This window comes from Palaemon carinicauda, chromosome 29 (genome assembly GCF_036898095.1).
Source record: "Palaemon carinicauda isolate YSFRI2023 chromosome 29, ASM3689809v2, whole genome shotgun sequence".
Lineage (NCBI taxonomy): Eukaryota > Metazoa > Arthropoda > Malacostraca > Decapoda > Palaemonidae > Palaemon > Palaemon carinicauda.
The window spans coordinates 74,129,689-74,147,177 of record NC_090753.1 but is presented as its reverse complement, the minus strand read 5'-3'; the positions used below and the strand labels follow the sequence as shown (position 1 = coordinate 74,147,177).

At 39.1% G+C, this 17,489-nt stretch overlaps 1 protein-coding gene across 5 annotated transcripts in view; it reads right to left on the bottom strand.

Annotated features, from left to right (window-relative positions):
- LOC137622238 (transmembrane ascorbate-dependent reductase CYB561-like) overlaps window positions 1-17,489 on the bottom strand; it is a 335,839-nt gene that overhangs the window by 21,710 nt on the left and 296,640 nt on the right. For all 5 annotated transcript variants that reach the window (XM_068352736.1, XM_068352739.1, XM_068352740.1 and 2 more), the window contains 2 exons: window positions 15,528-15,649; window positions 7,342-7,479 (listed from right to left, as the gene is read on the bottom strand). In XM_068352736.1, coding sequence (XP_068208837.1) covers window positions 7,342-7,479; window positions 15,528-15,649 — 260 coding nt within the window. The remainder of the gene's footprint in view (window positions 1-7,341; window positions 7,480-15,527; window positions 15,650-17,489) is intronic.

Genomic DNA, 17,489 nt, shown 5'->3' with positions numbered 1-17,489 from the left:
TTGTCAGAGAGAGTCGCAAAAAGATCTATGGTGGGTTGACCCCATGTCATCCATAGCTTCTCGCACACAGTCTTATGCAACGTCCACTCCATGGAGATGACTTGTCCTCTTCTGCTGAGGCCGTCCGCCAAGACATTCATTTCCTTGCACAAATCTCGCCAAAGGAGAGATGTTACTGCCTTAAATGGAGTTCCTTCTGATCCGTGGATCAAAGACCCGAGCCTTCCAGACTGTCCAGTGGAGCTCCCTAACCCAAATCCGATGCATCTGAAAACAACACATGGTTTGGGTTCTTGATCGCAAGAGAAAGACCTTCTCGAAGTCTGATGTTACTGTCCCACCAAGTCAGACATGTCTAGACTGAGTTGGAGATTGGGAAAGAGATACTCACTAAGCCCTTCTCCTTGTTCCAATGTTTTAGGTGAAATCGGAAAGGGCATAGGTTGAGTCTCCCCAGCGAGATAACTACTCCAGCGATGAAAGAGTTCCCACGAGGCTAGTTCAAACTCTTACAGAGCAACTGTTTTTCTCTCGCAAGTGAAGGACTTTTAACAGAGCTTGTTCCATTCTTGCGGGAGACAAAAAGGGCCGAAAAATCAGACACTGTATCTCCATTCCCAAAAAAAGAATAGTCTGGGATGGGGTACTGTAAGTTACGACTTCTCTACGTTCACTATGAGACCTAGCTCCTTGGTTAGGTCTAATGTCCATTAGAGGCTCTCCAGACAGCGATATAATGACGACGCCCTGATCAGCCAGTCGTCAAAATAAAGGGAGGCTCTGAATCCTCAAACAATGTAGAAAGCTTGCTACATTTTGCAAGGGCCTTGTAAAAACAAGAGGAGCAGGAATGAGGTCGGAGTACAGTGCTCGACAGTGGTACATTACTTTCCCGTCCACAAACCTCAGATGTAGTTGAAAGTTTGGATGAATCGAAATGTGGAAGTATGCATCCTGAAGGTCGAGAGAGACCATCCAGTCGCCTTCCCTTAATGCTGTCAAGACAGCTTTGGTAGTTTTCATCGTGAAGTTTGTCTTGACAATGAACACATTGAGCGCACTTACATCTTAAGTACTCCTGCAGTGAACGTGGCTGCCAGATCATTGGAGCCATCCCTGATAGTCTTGTTCCTGCAGAGAACGTGGCTGTCAGATCATTGGAGCCATCCCTGATAGCCTTGTTCATGCATGACATAATTGTACAACAAAACTTCAAATGCTCGAAAAAACTCCTAACAGGAGATGGTCTAGCTCTGAAGCCGACCATAAAATCTTGGAGCGTCTCATGGCCAGGCGCCGGGGAGAGTCTATGAGGCTTGAGAAGTCTCTCTGGGCAGAGGCAGGAACTCCCAAGCCGAGAACTTCTCCCGTGTCATACCAGACGCTAACTCTATAAGCCAGTTTAAAAGGAGGGAAAGCAAAGGCTGTCTCCCCAAAACTCCTCCTGGTGATCAACCAGTCGCCTAGCAAACGTAAAGCTCTCTTAGAAGAGCGAGAGAGCACTAGCTTAGAAAACAACGGCTTCGAAGTAGCTAGGCCTAGTGTAAACTCTGACGTTTAGGCGAACGAGGAGCAGCAGTTACAAAATGGTCCGGACAAAGATCCTTAAAAATCAGCATGATTTATTCAAAGTCCATAGAGGGCTGAGCAGCTTTAGGCTCCTCTCCGTCTGACAAAGTCCCCAAGGGAATATCAGTAGGAGGGGGATCAGCAACTTCCTCATCTGAAGGAACCTCGTCCGACAATTGCCGAGTCTCATGAAAAGGAGAGACCTGCCGCGGTGGCAATGCTTGACAGGCAAAGTCCACACGCAAAGGAGCAGCAGTAGCAGTCAAGGAAGCGACGTCATGTCGCTGCTGAAAGGACTGACCAGTAACAACAACAGGAGTTGATGGACGCTCGACGTCAAGTCGAGACTGCCTTGACTGCCTAGACTGAGCAGTCAAAACAACCCTTGACTGCGGTGCTTGACGCTCAACGTCAAAACAAGGCAACTGAGCTGGTTGGCGAACGTCCTGAACGTCAACACGAGCATGCGGCAGCGGCTGAACGTCAACAAGCGGCTGAAAGTCAACACGGGACTGCATCGAGTGAGGCTTCAAGTCACGTGACTGACGTGACTTTGTAACGTCAACGTCAACAGGACGAGCAAAGGCTCGTTTGGGCGGCTGACGGCCAGGATCTCGATCAGCGTAACGGCGAGGATCATCGTGAACCTGCTCAACGGTATACTCCTCCATAAGGGAGGCAAGCTTATTCTGCATATCCTGCAGGACAACCCATCTAGGATCAACGGGAGTCGGTACGGGTCGAGACGATGGTAACGTCTGTGACGGCAAAACATTGCCTAAACTAAGACTCTCGGAGCCCGTGTTACACTTTTGTTTAGGCGGCGAGCAGTCTTCCGATGACTGCACAGGGTCAGAGCTGTCCCCATGGCTACAGCCAGGACGCTGGACCTGTCCTGAAGGGACTGACTTCCGCTTTAAGGGTCTAGAAACTTTGCTCCAAGGTTTCTTTTGCGAGAAGCCTTCGGATGACGAGGAGAAAACAGCCTCGCTCGTCTTATGGCAGGGGCGATCTTGCGAGACACGCCCGATACCATAGAGGGAACGTCTGTTCGTTGGTTAAAGCCTCTCGTCCCCATAAGTCCTACGACATTACTTCTCCCTGGTAGCATGGGAGCCTGAAAGAGGTCTCGGACTAGGTAAACGACAAGCACGAACAGACGAACCCTCGGTCGCAACACTAAAAAACACTTTGCGCAATTATCACTTTATCACTACGATTTTCTGTTTTTGCACTTACTTCACTGATATCGTATTTTTCAATAATTTAACATTAGGCATGAATAAAACTGATTTCTACCTGAAGCACGCAATTCTCCCTTACATCAAAAGGTTATAATTGCGAGATGAGTCGTATAATGTAAGCACATTAGTACAAGCAAAAAACAGTAAACATATATATCGAATAAAACGGAAATATATAAAGTTAAAAAGGATCAGTGACTGGGGAGGAGACTAAACACTAATTCATTAAAGACTACGTTTTCAATCTCTCACCGTACAGTGCCTTGGGACGAGAATAAAAAACTAAAAACGTTTTATCCTTTCTCCCCGTACAGAGACTTGGGACGAGAGTAAACTGAATCGAGAATAACGTTACTCGCTCCCAAACTCCTTACTTGGGACGAGAATAAAGATCGGATCGTTTTCTCTTTCTCTCTCTCTCTCTCCGTCTCTCTCTCTCTCTCTCTCTTGATTTCACACAGAAGAGAAAAACCCACTCACCCTTCGTCAATAAACAAGTTATTTGACCAAAGGAAAAAACTGAAAGGACTAAGAAATTGAAAATTAACAAGTTCCTTTAAATTAGTATTTAAAACACTTCAGTTTGAAAGAAGAATGAACAAAACGTCAAAATCGATTTACTCTTTCTGCAAAGTGAAACCGTGATTCTCTCTTTCTCTATCGTAACGATAGAGCGCAAACTGCGTAGCATAAATAAACCAAACGTTAGTTCATCTTTGAAATAGCACGAAGACTATTCAAAGAAAATCTTTCATAAAATATCTACTAAAAAATATTCATTTCATAACTCTTACAGAGCAAATGATTTAAACTTAACGAAAATAAAAGTTGAATGGGCTCAACGTTGTTTAACTTCGGTTTCCAAGTTAGGACCGCCTACTCTCGGACTAGGGGAGGAATACAGTAGGTAAGGCCGCATATAAACAAAACATAAAATTTATCTTGATGTTTAGTATAAATGGAAAGCTAATCGAAGAGGCCTAATAAAGGCGGGTGAGATATAAAATATATAGAGGAAAATCTATAATTAACAACAACAATTTATAACGTGATAAGATAATTGCTAAAAGCCTAAAACACACTTCCGTACACTAAGGGAAGGGTCGGCCATCTTTACTCTATGGAAAAAAACCAGAGATAAAAGAGCAAGGGCAAAACACTTTTACTCCAAAGTCATCAACAATAAAATCTATCCAAAAAAGGGTTCAAGAGTTTTAATTGAAGATAAAAACACCTGCACTGCGAAAGCTCAAAACCAAAAAGAAGTACTTCACCAAGAATGACGAAAAACTCCAGGTCAACAGCGAGTAATGGAATCAACTTGTCGACAAGACCGACAGAGAAGAACTGAAGCTGTTTACATGTATATGCGGTATCTGGCCGATAGTCGGCGCTGGTGGGCATACCCGCTACCTTCATGGCGATCGCTCGCGAGTTTTTGGATTCTGTCGAGCCGTCGGAGACGTCAGCTATTATATATTCACCGGCTAAGTTTAATATTTAAAATACAAGAAAAGTAGTTAACAATTAAAATATTTTAAGAACAGTGACAACATTAAAATAAATATTTCATAAATAACCTACAAAAACTTTAAAAAACAAGAGAAAGAGAAATAAGATAGAATAGGGTGCCAGAGTATACCCTCAAGCAAGAGAACTCTACCCGAAGATAGTGAAAGACATGGTACAGAGGCTATGGCACTATCTAGAACCAGAAAACAATGGTTTGATTTTGGAGTGTCTTCTAGAAGAAGTGCTTACCATAGCTAAAGAGTCTCTTATACCCTTACCAAGAGGAAAGTAGCCACTGAATAACTACATTGCAGTAGTTATCCCCTTGAGTGAGGAATAATTGTTTGGTAATCTCATTGTTGTCAGGTGTATGAGGACAGAGGAGAATATGTAAAGAATAGGCCAGACTATTCGGTGTACGTATAGGCAAAAGGAAAATGAGCCGTAACCAGAGAGAAGGATCCAATGTAGTACTATCTGGTCAGTCAAAGGACCCAATAACTCTCTAGTGGTAGTATCTTGACAGGTGGTTGGTGCCTTGAATCCAGACAAGACCGGGAATGGTGGCTGGACAAGATGAACCTTCTAAGGGGCGCTCCTCTTCTGGCCCCGCCACTAGAATTCATGTTATTCACTGATACGTCAAAGAAAGGTTGGGGAGCACAGCTCCTCCGACATATGGCATTAGGACAATGATTCGATTTAGATCATCAATGTCATATTAACGTGTTGGAGCTTTGAACAGTTCTTCTTGTGCTCCAACACTTTTGCCCTCTTTTAGCTGGTCACTCAGTGGTGTTGATGAGCGACAACACCACCGTAGTGGCATATGTAAACAATCAAGGAGGTGCCATTTCACTACAACTTTGTCAGCTGGCAGTAGAGATCCACAAGTGGGCAGGGCTCAACTGTATTACTCTAACAGTCCCCTCTATTCCAGACAGAAAGAACATCATAGCAGAAAAACTGAGCAAACTGAGCTGGAGGATGAAATTAGTAGGCTCAGAATAGTCTTTGAATCCTCAAATTAGACCAAGATCCTGACTTTGTGGGGTTCACATTCGACCAACCTGTTTGTGACCTCACTAAACTACAAACTCCCAGCTTAATACTCACTGGTGCTAAACCCGGAAGCAGTAGTCAAGGATGCGTTCCAGCACCCCTAGTACGGCCTTGATGTAAACAGTATGATTCTCCACCATTCTGCCTAATAATGAGTGTCCCAAATTAAGTTTGAACCACTTCCAACCTAAACATGACTCTAGTAGCCCGGAAACAGCCCCTAGTAGAATGGTACCTGAACCTTCTACTTCTGCTGATAGAGACTCCGAGGGAATTGCCTCTTCTTCCTAGCCCATTGTGCCAAGGACACTCCCAGATCCTCCACAACACAGTGAAATTACTTCAGCTTCATGCAAGAGGTTATCCAGCCTCTGAGAAAAAGGCTTTTAGCACAAAATTGTGCGAGAGATGTCTGGATACCTCTGGAAGTCTTCAACCTCTGTGTATCGAGCCGAGTGGCCATCTTCCGCCGTTGGCGTCATGGAAGAGTGGTTTCTCCTCTCGGAGCCTCTATCCCATTAATAGCTGAATTTTAGGGAAAAACTCTGCTCAGTACCAGCGGTTAAAGGCTATCACTCAGCCTTGAGCCAAGTCTTTTAGACTGAAATGAGTTGAGGTTTCCTCTTCGGTGGAACTCTCCATCCTCAATGGAGTTTTGAACAGACCTGTCCTCCGTTTGATATACGTTCTCTGGACATCATGTGAACCATTGAGGCCTGCCACTGATGGGCAACTCATTCTCAAAACAGTCTTCTTGTTTGGCCTAGCTTTAGCTAAGTGGGTTAGCGAGCTGAATGATCTCTCCTATAACGTCTCTCATGACGGAGAATGGAGGCAGGCCTCTTTCTCCTTCGTCCCCGAGTTCACTGCCAAAACCCAGAATCCGTCAGTTCCTGATTCCAGGTTTTTATCTTTCCAGATTGCAAACCTTAGAGAGGTAATCGACGATCCTGATCAGTTGCTTTTGTGTCCTGTGAGGGCGCAGAGGCTTTACCTTAAACATACACATACAATCAAACCCTACCTGCAACATCTTTTCATTAGTATGGGGACAGTCAAGAAGGTGATCAGGAATACAATCTCCTCTTGGCTAAGTGAGGTCATTAATTGTTCCCTTTCGCCACCCAGGCAAACCCATTAGGATACATATGCTATTCAGTTGAAACAAGGCAAACCCATTAGGATACATATGCAATTTAGTTGAAACAAGGCAAACCCATTAGGATACATATGCAATTTAGTTAAAACAAGGCAAACCCATTAGGATACATATGCAATTTAGTTGAAACAAGGCAAACCCATTAGGATACATATGCAATTTAGTTGAAACAAGGCAAACCCATTAGGATACATATGCAATTTAGTTGAAACCAGGCAAACCCATTAGGATATATATGCCACATGATGTGGAATAAGCAAACCCATTAGGATACATATGCTATTCGGATGAAACCAGGCCGTGAACCCGTTAATCACACAGACTGTGCATGAGGTGTAAGGGACCTGAAGTCTCACCACTTACAGGGTCTGAGTTAGGAATCCCGAGATAAGTTTCCAGCTAATTGGAACAGGAACTTCCTCCCACCTACGGATAAGTCTCCTATGTAAAGAACGAAGGTTTGTATTCATACCGGAACAAATGACGAATATGGAGAAAGTTAATTTTTTCCTGACTATACAAACCTGAGTACTTTACTCATACTTCCCTGCTATCTCATATTCCCTAGAAAGTCACAGCTGCAATCAAAGGGGGCGGAACTTCCCCCACTCTCAGTCGGGAACTACTGACCACTTGTTTACACCTTGTTATAAAATCTTAACTGCCGTGTTACCAACTTTGCCGTTCTCTCTCCAATGTAAAGGACTCAAATTTGTCTAGTTAGAAAAATACTAATTACCTCTGAATTCTTCCTATTTGTTACACCAACTGCATGACAAAATACTCATTACTAACCATTAGCATAAAGGAAGACAAGGCCAAGAACCATCAGAAATGGATGCCAGTTAAATTCTTTAGCCGGATTACTGCGCCACGCGAAACCTCCACGGAACACGCCTATCCATACGCCAATTAATGACACACATAGGATACCTATGGGGAAAAAGTAGTGTGATAAGTAGGTCTTAATAGCAAATAAATAAATCTAGAGAATAAAGTATGTTTATAAGGTAATTTTCTAAGGATACTATTAAAATTTAAAAAAAAATGTACCTAAAGCAATAAAATCCTTGAAGCTTTTGAAGCTACTGGCACTATTTAGTCCAAAATCAGTAAATAACCACATGAAGAAATCAATACCTATTTCAGTAAATCATCTTAGAATCATAAATATTAACCCTTTTACCCCCAAGGCTATTTGGAACTTTCCAACCCTTAACCCCCAGGCATTTTTTTTTTCAAGCACATTTTGCAATATATATTATTTTAATTGCTCTAACAGCCTTAAATTTTGTCATAGAGAGGTCAGGTTGGTCTCATTATTTTGGAAAATGCCTGAAGTTTCTCATAAAGTTATCAAAACTATGCAAAGAAACGTAAAAAACAGTTTTTTTTGCAAGGACGTACCGGTTCGTCCATGGGGGTAAAGGGATGAGTTTTGGGAAACGTACCAGTACGTCCTTTGAGGGTAAAAGGGTTAAAAAGTAATTTGTATTTTTATTATTATAGAACATAAGACCGAAGCTAGAGTGGCCATTTAAACTTTTAATGAAGGTGAGGTAGTAGCTGCTGGGAGGTAGGTAAGTCCATGCCAGGTAGCGTAACGTGTAGCCTTAACCTTATACTTGCAGTGTAACAAAGGTTTGCATTGTTAGGGAGAATAAAAGTCTTTTAAATATGATTTGTTCCTAAATGTGATACTTTTGGAGATACAAACAAAAATCCAACAGCAAATAACAGAGGGGAAAAAAAAAAAAAACTTTACCCAGTTTCTTGGAACCCATTAAATTTGCAAGCTGAGGACCTTCTGTACAAACTTTCAACCTTTAATAGGAAAGACATCCTTAGTAGGAGGAAGAACATCCTAAAACCAATTTGGCTGGGTTACTAACCTGGGAAATGCCAATACACTTTGGTCTTGGGAAAGAGTGAAAGTTATGATTCCTGACAACCTCCTGACAACCTCAGCATGATGTTGTAGATTGGTACTTGATCGTGGAAGAACCTATATCCATAAGGATAAGGTGTCTGAATGAGTTGCATACACTTCCTCCATCCTTTCCTTCATCTTGGAGATTGGTGGATATACTTTAATACACTTCCTCCATCCTTTCCTTCATCTGGGATATTGGTGGATATACTTTAATACACTTCCTCCATCCTTTCCTTCATCTTGGAGATTGGTGGATATACTTTAATACACTTCCTCCATCCTTTCCTTCATCTGGGAGATTGGTGGATATACTTTAATACACTTCCTCCATCCTTTCCTTCATCTGGGAGATTGGTGGATATACTTTAATACACTTCCTCCATCCTTTCCTTCATCTGGGAGATTGGTGGATATACTTTAATACACTTCCTCCATCCTTTCCTTCATCTGGGAGATTGGTGGATATACTTTAATACACTTCCTCCATCCTTTCCTTCATCTGGGAGATTGGTGGATATACTTTAATACACTTCCTCCATCCTTTCCTTCATCTGGGAGATTGGTGGATATACTTTAATACACTTCCTCCATCCTTTCCTTCATCTGGGAGATTGGTGGATATACTTTAATACACTTCCTTCATCCTTTCCTTCATCTGGGAGATTGGTGGATATACTTTAATACACTTCCTCCATCCTTTCCTTCATCTGGGAGATTGGTGGATATACTTTAATACAAAACTTGTTTGTAAGGAAATGATACTCGGTTGTGAGGCTCGCCTGCACATATCGTCCTATTTAGCATTTGGCGGAGCGACTGCTTCATCTTAAGGTGGGAAAAAAGGAAAGGGCGACTGGCCACACATTCTACCTTTCCTAGACTTGTGAAGCAACCGCTAACTTACACAAGATGCTACTGTCCCACGAAGGAGCTACGTTTGCAACACGACTCAAGTAGCTACTGTAGGATCAAGGAAAAGGTTATCCAGGGACCTGTGGGTATACTTAAGTGGCAGTTGGCAGTGAAGGTTGTCTGTCTTACCAGACTTTTACCTTCAGGACTTGTGCCACTGATGGGTATTTCCAGGAGGTTAGGGTAGATCTGACATCTCTGACCTCATATTTGAACATGGATGGTACTTCCTGAATCTCCTTGGATCAGCAAGATTGAAGATGTTCTTGGATATCTTTATCTATACCATTTTAGTGTGGATAAGTGTCTTTGGTGTTCCACAAGGGGGGCATGAGATATCCAAGAAGCATTGCCATGCCCTCACAAGACAAGAGGGGATTCAATCCGTACCCTACTTGTAAGGAAGAGAAGGAGAAGGACAGGAGAATAGAATTGTGCAAAGCTAGAAGCTGGCTCTTAGACATAAAACTCGAGAACAAGGGAAAGGATGGCCTTCCTCATTTGAGGATCACCCGTGACATACGAAATGTCACTCAGTGCGTCTATCAAAAGGCCGATGCCGACGCTTGTGAGTAGTCTAAAGGTCAAATCCTACTTGATGCCCGATGCAGGGTACAGGAGGGTACGAGTGAGAGACACGAGGACTTGATCGACATCCACGAAGGGCATCAAGTTCCTGGGAAAGGAAAACCATCCAAAGCTACTCTTGAGTCAAGGCTGATTCTCCAAATAGGAAAAGGTTCGAGCTCTTCATGCCAAAGGTAAGCCTTTCACCGCAATAATTGAGCAGAGGTTCCTCAGCAAAAGATGAGGAAAACAGGATTCATTGTAGAGGGGATCAGCCTGACAAGTATCCCTTAAATGATGCCTTAGCAGAAGGATAGTTTTAATTATACTTAGGGAGGAGCATCAGTAAATCCCGATGACATCCAGTGTATGGCATTTGGGAGCCGTTAAGGTAACCTGAAACCAAAATTGTCCACACTGATGACTGATTGGTATACCAGGTATGCAGGTGGAAAAGCTAAGGCATCTAGACGTTACTGGTATGTTGGAAGGTGACACGAATGTTGCTAACGTCCCACGAACTGGACAGCATCTTACTTGAAGATGTTCTAAGAGTTCTGGATCAACTGGAAGCCTAATGGATCCTTCAATGATGATACCTGAAGTGCAAGAAACCTTTCCGTTACACAAAAAAGTGAGGAGTCATGGATTCTACTATGTACCCCTGGTGATTGAACGTGTCTGGTAGAACCTTCCTCTAGTTAAAATTGATCTAGTGAACCCTCGTTTATCGCGGTAGATAGGTTCCAGACCCGGCCGCGATAGGTGAAAATCCGCGAAGTAGTGACACCATATTTACCTATTTATTCAACATGTATATTCAGACTTTTAAAACCTTCCCTTGTACGTAGTACTGTTAACAAACTACCCTTTAATGTACAGAACACTTAATGCATGTACTACAGTAACCTAAACTAAAACAGGCACAAATATTAAAGGCGATTTTATATCATGCGTTTTCTAAACACGCTAAAAAGCACGATAAAAAATGGCAACCAATGTTTTGTTTACGTTTATCTCTGATCATAATGAAGAAACAAACTGGAGGTAGAGCTTTGCTTATTACCCAGACATATTTCCCATACTTTTCCCTTAGAACTACATCACATCTTCCTACTTTAGATATATATATATATATACATATATATATATATATATATATATATATATATATATATATATATATATATATATATATATGTGTGTGTGTGTGTGTATATATATATATATATTTATATGTATACACATATACATACCTACATATATACATACATACATATATACATAAATACATGCATACATAAATATATATATATATATATATATATATATATATATATATATATATATATATATATATAAAAATATATATATATATATATATTACTGTATATATACTGTATATGGGTTATGGAAAAAATCCGCGAAGTGGTGAATCCGCGATGGTCGAACCGCGAAGTAGCGAGGGTTCACTGTACTGTATAAGATTGACAGCTGCTCAAGTAAGTACCTGCTTGCCCAATTGCAAGTAGTACTCCATACTCATCAATGCTATCAGGAGACTTATCTAACCCTGTTGGGAAGATAGAAAAAACAATGCTAGGACTACCAGTAGGCTGAAAATCATATTTTACTTCAATGAATAATTTCCCTGTGGTGTTCATGTACTCCGAGTGTGCCCTAACCTTGGATTCATTTGTGAATGGCAGGATCCCTGGAGGTGAGGTTCGAGTGGAGCTTCCAAAGGAAATCGTCAATCGCCACAAAGTCCAATCTTCCTGTTTCCTATTCCACTGAAACCAGATGGAAGGGAAATTGCTAGTTGGTTAGCAGTGATATTTCCAACATTTCTGGAGCTATCACTGCTGTGAGAGCCCATGTAGAACCGGTTTCCCAATGACGAGAAAAGTTTCAAAAGATATTGTTACCATCCAGCTGGAAAGTTCTTGATCATGAGGGAGCGACTTAGCTACTTCCCTTTGTTTATTGAAACAAATTTTCAATGTGTTGTCAGCATAAACCTATAATCTATTTTTGCATATGTGGCTGAGTTACCGATTGATTACGATTCCCAGATCTTGGCGAAAGGAGGTCAACTACTTTGGTCCTTGAGCACTGCCTCCTGAAAGGTTACAGGACAAGCCATTATCATAAAAGTCCAAGAGGAGAGTCCCGATGGAGTAGGTACCAGAAAGGAGAGCACGAATGCTCAAGGTGATAAGCAGCGTGAATTTCTGGTTTTGGACTGAAAATCAAAGCCAAGAGGATGAGGAGATGATTCTGAAGGACCGAGGGATGGGTATCTAGATGTACGTATCCTTAAAACTAACAGTGCGATAAGTATTCTTCACGGCTGATTGAGCGGTACTTGCAATTTTCCTGAAGGCCAAACGTATGGTGCTTGCCTTTTTCCTTCTTAATGCACTTTTAATCTATCCTTTGGACCTTCTTAACATTCCCTCAACCTAACCTTCAACACTTCATAACAGTTCCTCAACCTATCCTTCAGCATTTTTTAACATTTCCTCAACCTTACCTTCAACACTTCATAACAGTTCCTCAACCTATCCTTCAGCATTTTTTAACATTTCCTCAACCTATCCTTCAGCATTTTTTAACATTTCCTCAACCTATCCTTCAGCAATTCATAACACTCCCTCAACCTATACTTTAGCACTCCATAACATTCTGGCAATCTATCTCTCAGCCCTTCATAACATTCCCTCAACATATTCTTCAGCAGTATCTAACATTCTCTCATCCTATCTATCAGAAATTCTTAACATTCCCTCAACCTATCCTTCAGCACTATCTTAACATTCTCTCAAACTATCCTCTAGTACTTCATAAAATTCCGACAATCTATCCTGCAGCACTTCATAACACTCCCTCAACCTATCCTTTAGAAGTATCTAACATTCTCTCAACCTATCCTTCAGAAGTATCTAACATTCTCTCATCCTATCTATCAGAACTACTTAACATTCCCTCAACCTATCCTTAAGCACATCATAACACTCCCTCAACCTATCCTTCAACACTTTATTAACATTCTCTCAACCTATCCTTCAGGACTCCCTTAATATTCCCCTCCCTCTATCCTTCCACACTTTAACATTCCCTTAACCTATCCTTCAGTACTTCACAACATTCTGGCTACCTATCCTTCAGCATTTTTCTAACATTTCCTCAACCTATCCTTCAGCACTTTTTTTTTACATGCCCTCATCCTATCCTTCAGTACTGCCACTATGACATGGTCCAGCACTGTTATGTTGGTTGGGAAATTAATCACAATGGAAATAATAGCAATTGAATAAGGATTACCTTTTAGCCTCTAACACCAACAAAAATTGAATAGCAATTAAATAAGGATTATTTCTTTGCCTCTGACATCAACAAAAAATTAATAGCAATTAAATAAGGATTACTTCTTTGCCTTTAACACCAACAAAAATTGAATAGCAATTAAATAAGGATTATTTCTTTGCCTCTGACATCAACAAAAAATTAATAGCAATTAAATAAGGATTACTTCTTTGCCTTTAACACAAACAAAAATTGAATAGCAATTAAATAAGGATTATTTCTTTGCCTCTGACATCAACAAAAAATTAATAGCAATTAAATAAGGATTACTTCTTTGCCTTTAACACTAACAAAAATTGAATAGCAATTAAATAAGGATTATTTCTTTGCCTCTGACATCAACAAAAAATTAATAGCAATTAAATAAGGATTACTTCTTTGCCTTTAACACAAACAAAAATTGAATAGCAATTAAATAAGGATTATTTCTTTGCCTCTGACATCAACAAAAAATTAATAGCAATTAAATAAGGATTACTTCTTTGCCTTTAACACAAACAAAAATTGAATAGCAATTAAATAAGGATTATTTCTTTGCCTCTGACATCAACAAAAAATTAATAGCAATTAAATAAGGATTACTTCTTTGCCTTTAACACAAACAAAAATTGAATAGCAATTAAATAAGGATTATTTCCTTGCCTCTGACATCAACAAAAAATTAATAGCAATTAAATAAGGATTACTTCTTTGCCTTTAACACAAACAAAAATTGAATAGCAATTAAATAAGGATTATTTCTTTGCCTCTGACATCAACAAAAAATTAATAGCAATTAAATAAGGATTACTTCTTTGCCTTTAACACAAACAAAAATTGAATAGCAATTAAATAAGGATTATTTCTTTGCCTCTGACATCAACAAAAAATTAATAGCAATTAAATAAGGATTACTTCTTTGCCTTTAACACAAACAAAAATTGAATAGCAATTAAATAAGGATTATTTCTTTGCCTCTGACATCAACAAAAAATTAATAGCAATTAAATAAGGATTACTTCTTTGCCTTTAACACAAACAAAAATTGAATAGCAATTAAATAAGGATTATTTCTTTGCCTCTGACATCAACAAAAAATTAATAGCAATTAAATAAGGATTACTTCTTTGCCTTTAACACAAACAAAAATTGAATAGCAATTAAATAAGGATTACCTCTTTGCCTCTAACACCCAGAAAAATTGAAAAGCAATTAAATAAGGATTACTTCTTTGCCTCTAACACAAACAAAAATTGAATAGCAATTAAATAAAGGCTACTTCTTCGCCTTTAACACAAACAAATTGAATAGCAATTAAATAAGCATTACTTCTTTGCCTCTAACACAAACAAAAATTGAATAGCAATTAAATAAGCATTACTTCTTTGCCTCTAACACAAACAAAAATTGAATAGCAATTAAATAAGCATTACTTCTTTGCCTCTAAAACAAACAAAAATTGAATAGTAATTAAATAAGCATTACTTCTTTGCCTCTAACACAAACAAAAATTGAATAGCAATTAAATAAGGATTACTTTTTTGGCTTTAACGCCAACAAAAATTGAATAGCAATTAAATAAGGATTACCTCTTTGCCTCTAACACAAACAAAAATTGAATAGCAATTAAATAAGCATTACCTCTTTGCCTGTAACACAAACAAAAATTGAATAGCAATTAAATAAGCATTACCTCTTTGCCTCTAACACAAACAAAAATTGAATAGCAATTAAATAAGGATTACCTCTTTGCCTCTAACACAAACAAAAATTGAATAGCAATTAAATAAGGTTTACCTCTTTGCCTCTAAGCCAACAAAAATTGAATAGCAATTAGATAAGGATTACCTCTTTGCCTCAACACCAAGAAAAATTGAATAGCAATTAAATAAGGATTACCTCTTTGCCTCTAACACCAAGAAAAATTGAATAGCAATTAAATAAGGATTACCTCTTTGCCTCTAACACCAAGAAAAATTGAATAGCAATTAAATAAGGATTACCTCTTTGCCTCTAACACCAAGAAAAATTGAATAGCAATTAAATAAGGATTACCTCTTTGCCTCTAACACCAAGAAAAATTGAATAGCAATTAAATAAGGATTACCTCTTTGCCTCTAACACCAACAAAGTTTTACAGTGTCATAAATGTAAACCTAAGTTAATATTGAAGCAAAGGACCACAAGATGCAAAACTCCCCAAGCTTTAAATTGGACCCACCTAGCATCTGAGTGAGGGTGTAGATCTTACTGAAGAACGATAGATTCTGGGCTTCATTCTCCATCTCGTCTATGATCCCTCTGCCAATCAAAGAGCCTTCCTCCCCAGACCCCCAATCACGTCTGAAAAATAAAAGATATTATTATTATTATTATTATTATTATTATTATTATTATTATTATTATTATTATTATTATTACTTGCTAAGCTACAACCCTTGTTGAAAAAGCAAGATGCTATAAGCCCAGGGGCTCCAACAAGGAAAATAGCCCAGTGAGAAGAAAAAGGGGAAAAATATCTTGAGAAGAGTAACATCATTAAAATAAATATCTCCTATATAAACTATATAAACTTTGACAAAATAAGAGGAATATAAATTAGATAGAATAGTGTGCCCGAGTATACCCTCAAGCAAGAGAACTCTAACCCAAGACAGTGGAAGACCATTGTAGAGAGGCTATGGCACTACACAAGACTAGAGAACAATGGTTTGATTTTGGAGTGTCCTTCTCCTAGAAGAGCTGCTTATCATAGCTAGAGAGTCTCTTCTACCCTTAGCAAGAGGAAAGTGGCCACTGGACCATTACAGTACAGTAACCCCTTGGGTGAAGAAGAATTGTTTGGTAATCTCAGTGTTGTCAGGTGTACGAGGACAGAGAAGAATATGTAAAGAATAGACCAGAATATTCGGTGTATATTAGACTTTGTTTTGAGATGAAATGAGAAAGATTCTTAACGTAACTTGTCTCGCCATGATTCACGCTTTCTCGAATACAACACCAAGAAGTAATTGTGTGTTTGTGTTTACTAGATTCATAATTAGTGTGTTATCTTATAATAATGTCGTGGCATCTTGGGAAATCATGGCTTGTTCCCTATGCGCTGACTGTAAGTTACCTGAAATAGTGATTACTCCAGTCTTTAAAGACTGAAGTAAAGAGTGGTGGAAATGGAGGTACAGGGAACGAGAAGGAGAGGGAGACTAAATCGAAGGTGGATGGACTGTATCAAGGATAACCTTCGATCAAAGGGATTAACCGGTGATGAAGTGTGGGGCAGAGGTAGATGGAAAACGCTGGCCAGAAACATCGACCCCACATAAAGGTGGGAGAAGAAGAAGAAGAAGAAGAAGAAGAAGAAGTCTTGAATTTAAACTAGAAAGAACCATGTCCTAGTAATTATCATAAGAGAAGGATGTAAACACAATATTTTTTTTTTTTTTTTTACTTAACATCAATTTGTATTATTTGTAAGTAACAGAAGATAAGGACACAAACACTGTTTATTCTAATGATCTAGTTAACAACAATTTATATTTGTAATTATCAGAAGATAAGGGAATAAACACAATAATTTATCAATTTTTTTACTTAGCACCAATTTAGGAGAGTTGAGACAGAGTATGGAAACCAAGTTGATGTTAATATACTATAAATAAATAAATAAAATAAACAAATATGGTATAATAAACTGGTTTGGTAAATTAGAAAGATAATATTGTTTATTGTGCTAACGTCAGTTTTAAAGGGAACATAAAAATACTCAAAATTATTATAAGAAGTTACACTTTGGAGTGACACGTATATGGAAGTTTGAATTGCTTATTAGTTTATTTTGAAGTTTCGAAATAATAATGTATCTATAGTCCATTTCTTTTAGCGAGTCATATTTGCACCGACTCGCAGCGGTGCCCTTTTAGCTCGGAAAAGTTTCCTGATCGCTGATTGGTTGGACAAGATAATTCTAACCAATCAGCGACCAGGAAACTTTTCCGAGCTAAAAGGGCACCGTTGCGAGTCGGTGCAAATATGACTCGCTAAAAGAAATGGACTATAGTTTTATCCTGAAGACTTGTTGGAAGTCTCAATTCTTCATAAGATTTTAACAAAGAATTTCCATAAGTCTATCACAAACATGGCCATTCTAATTTGAATAGGAAATATATAATAATCAATAAAATTG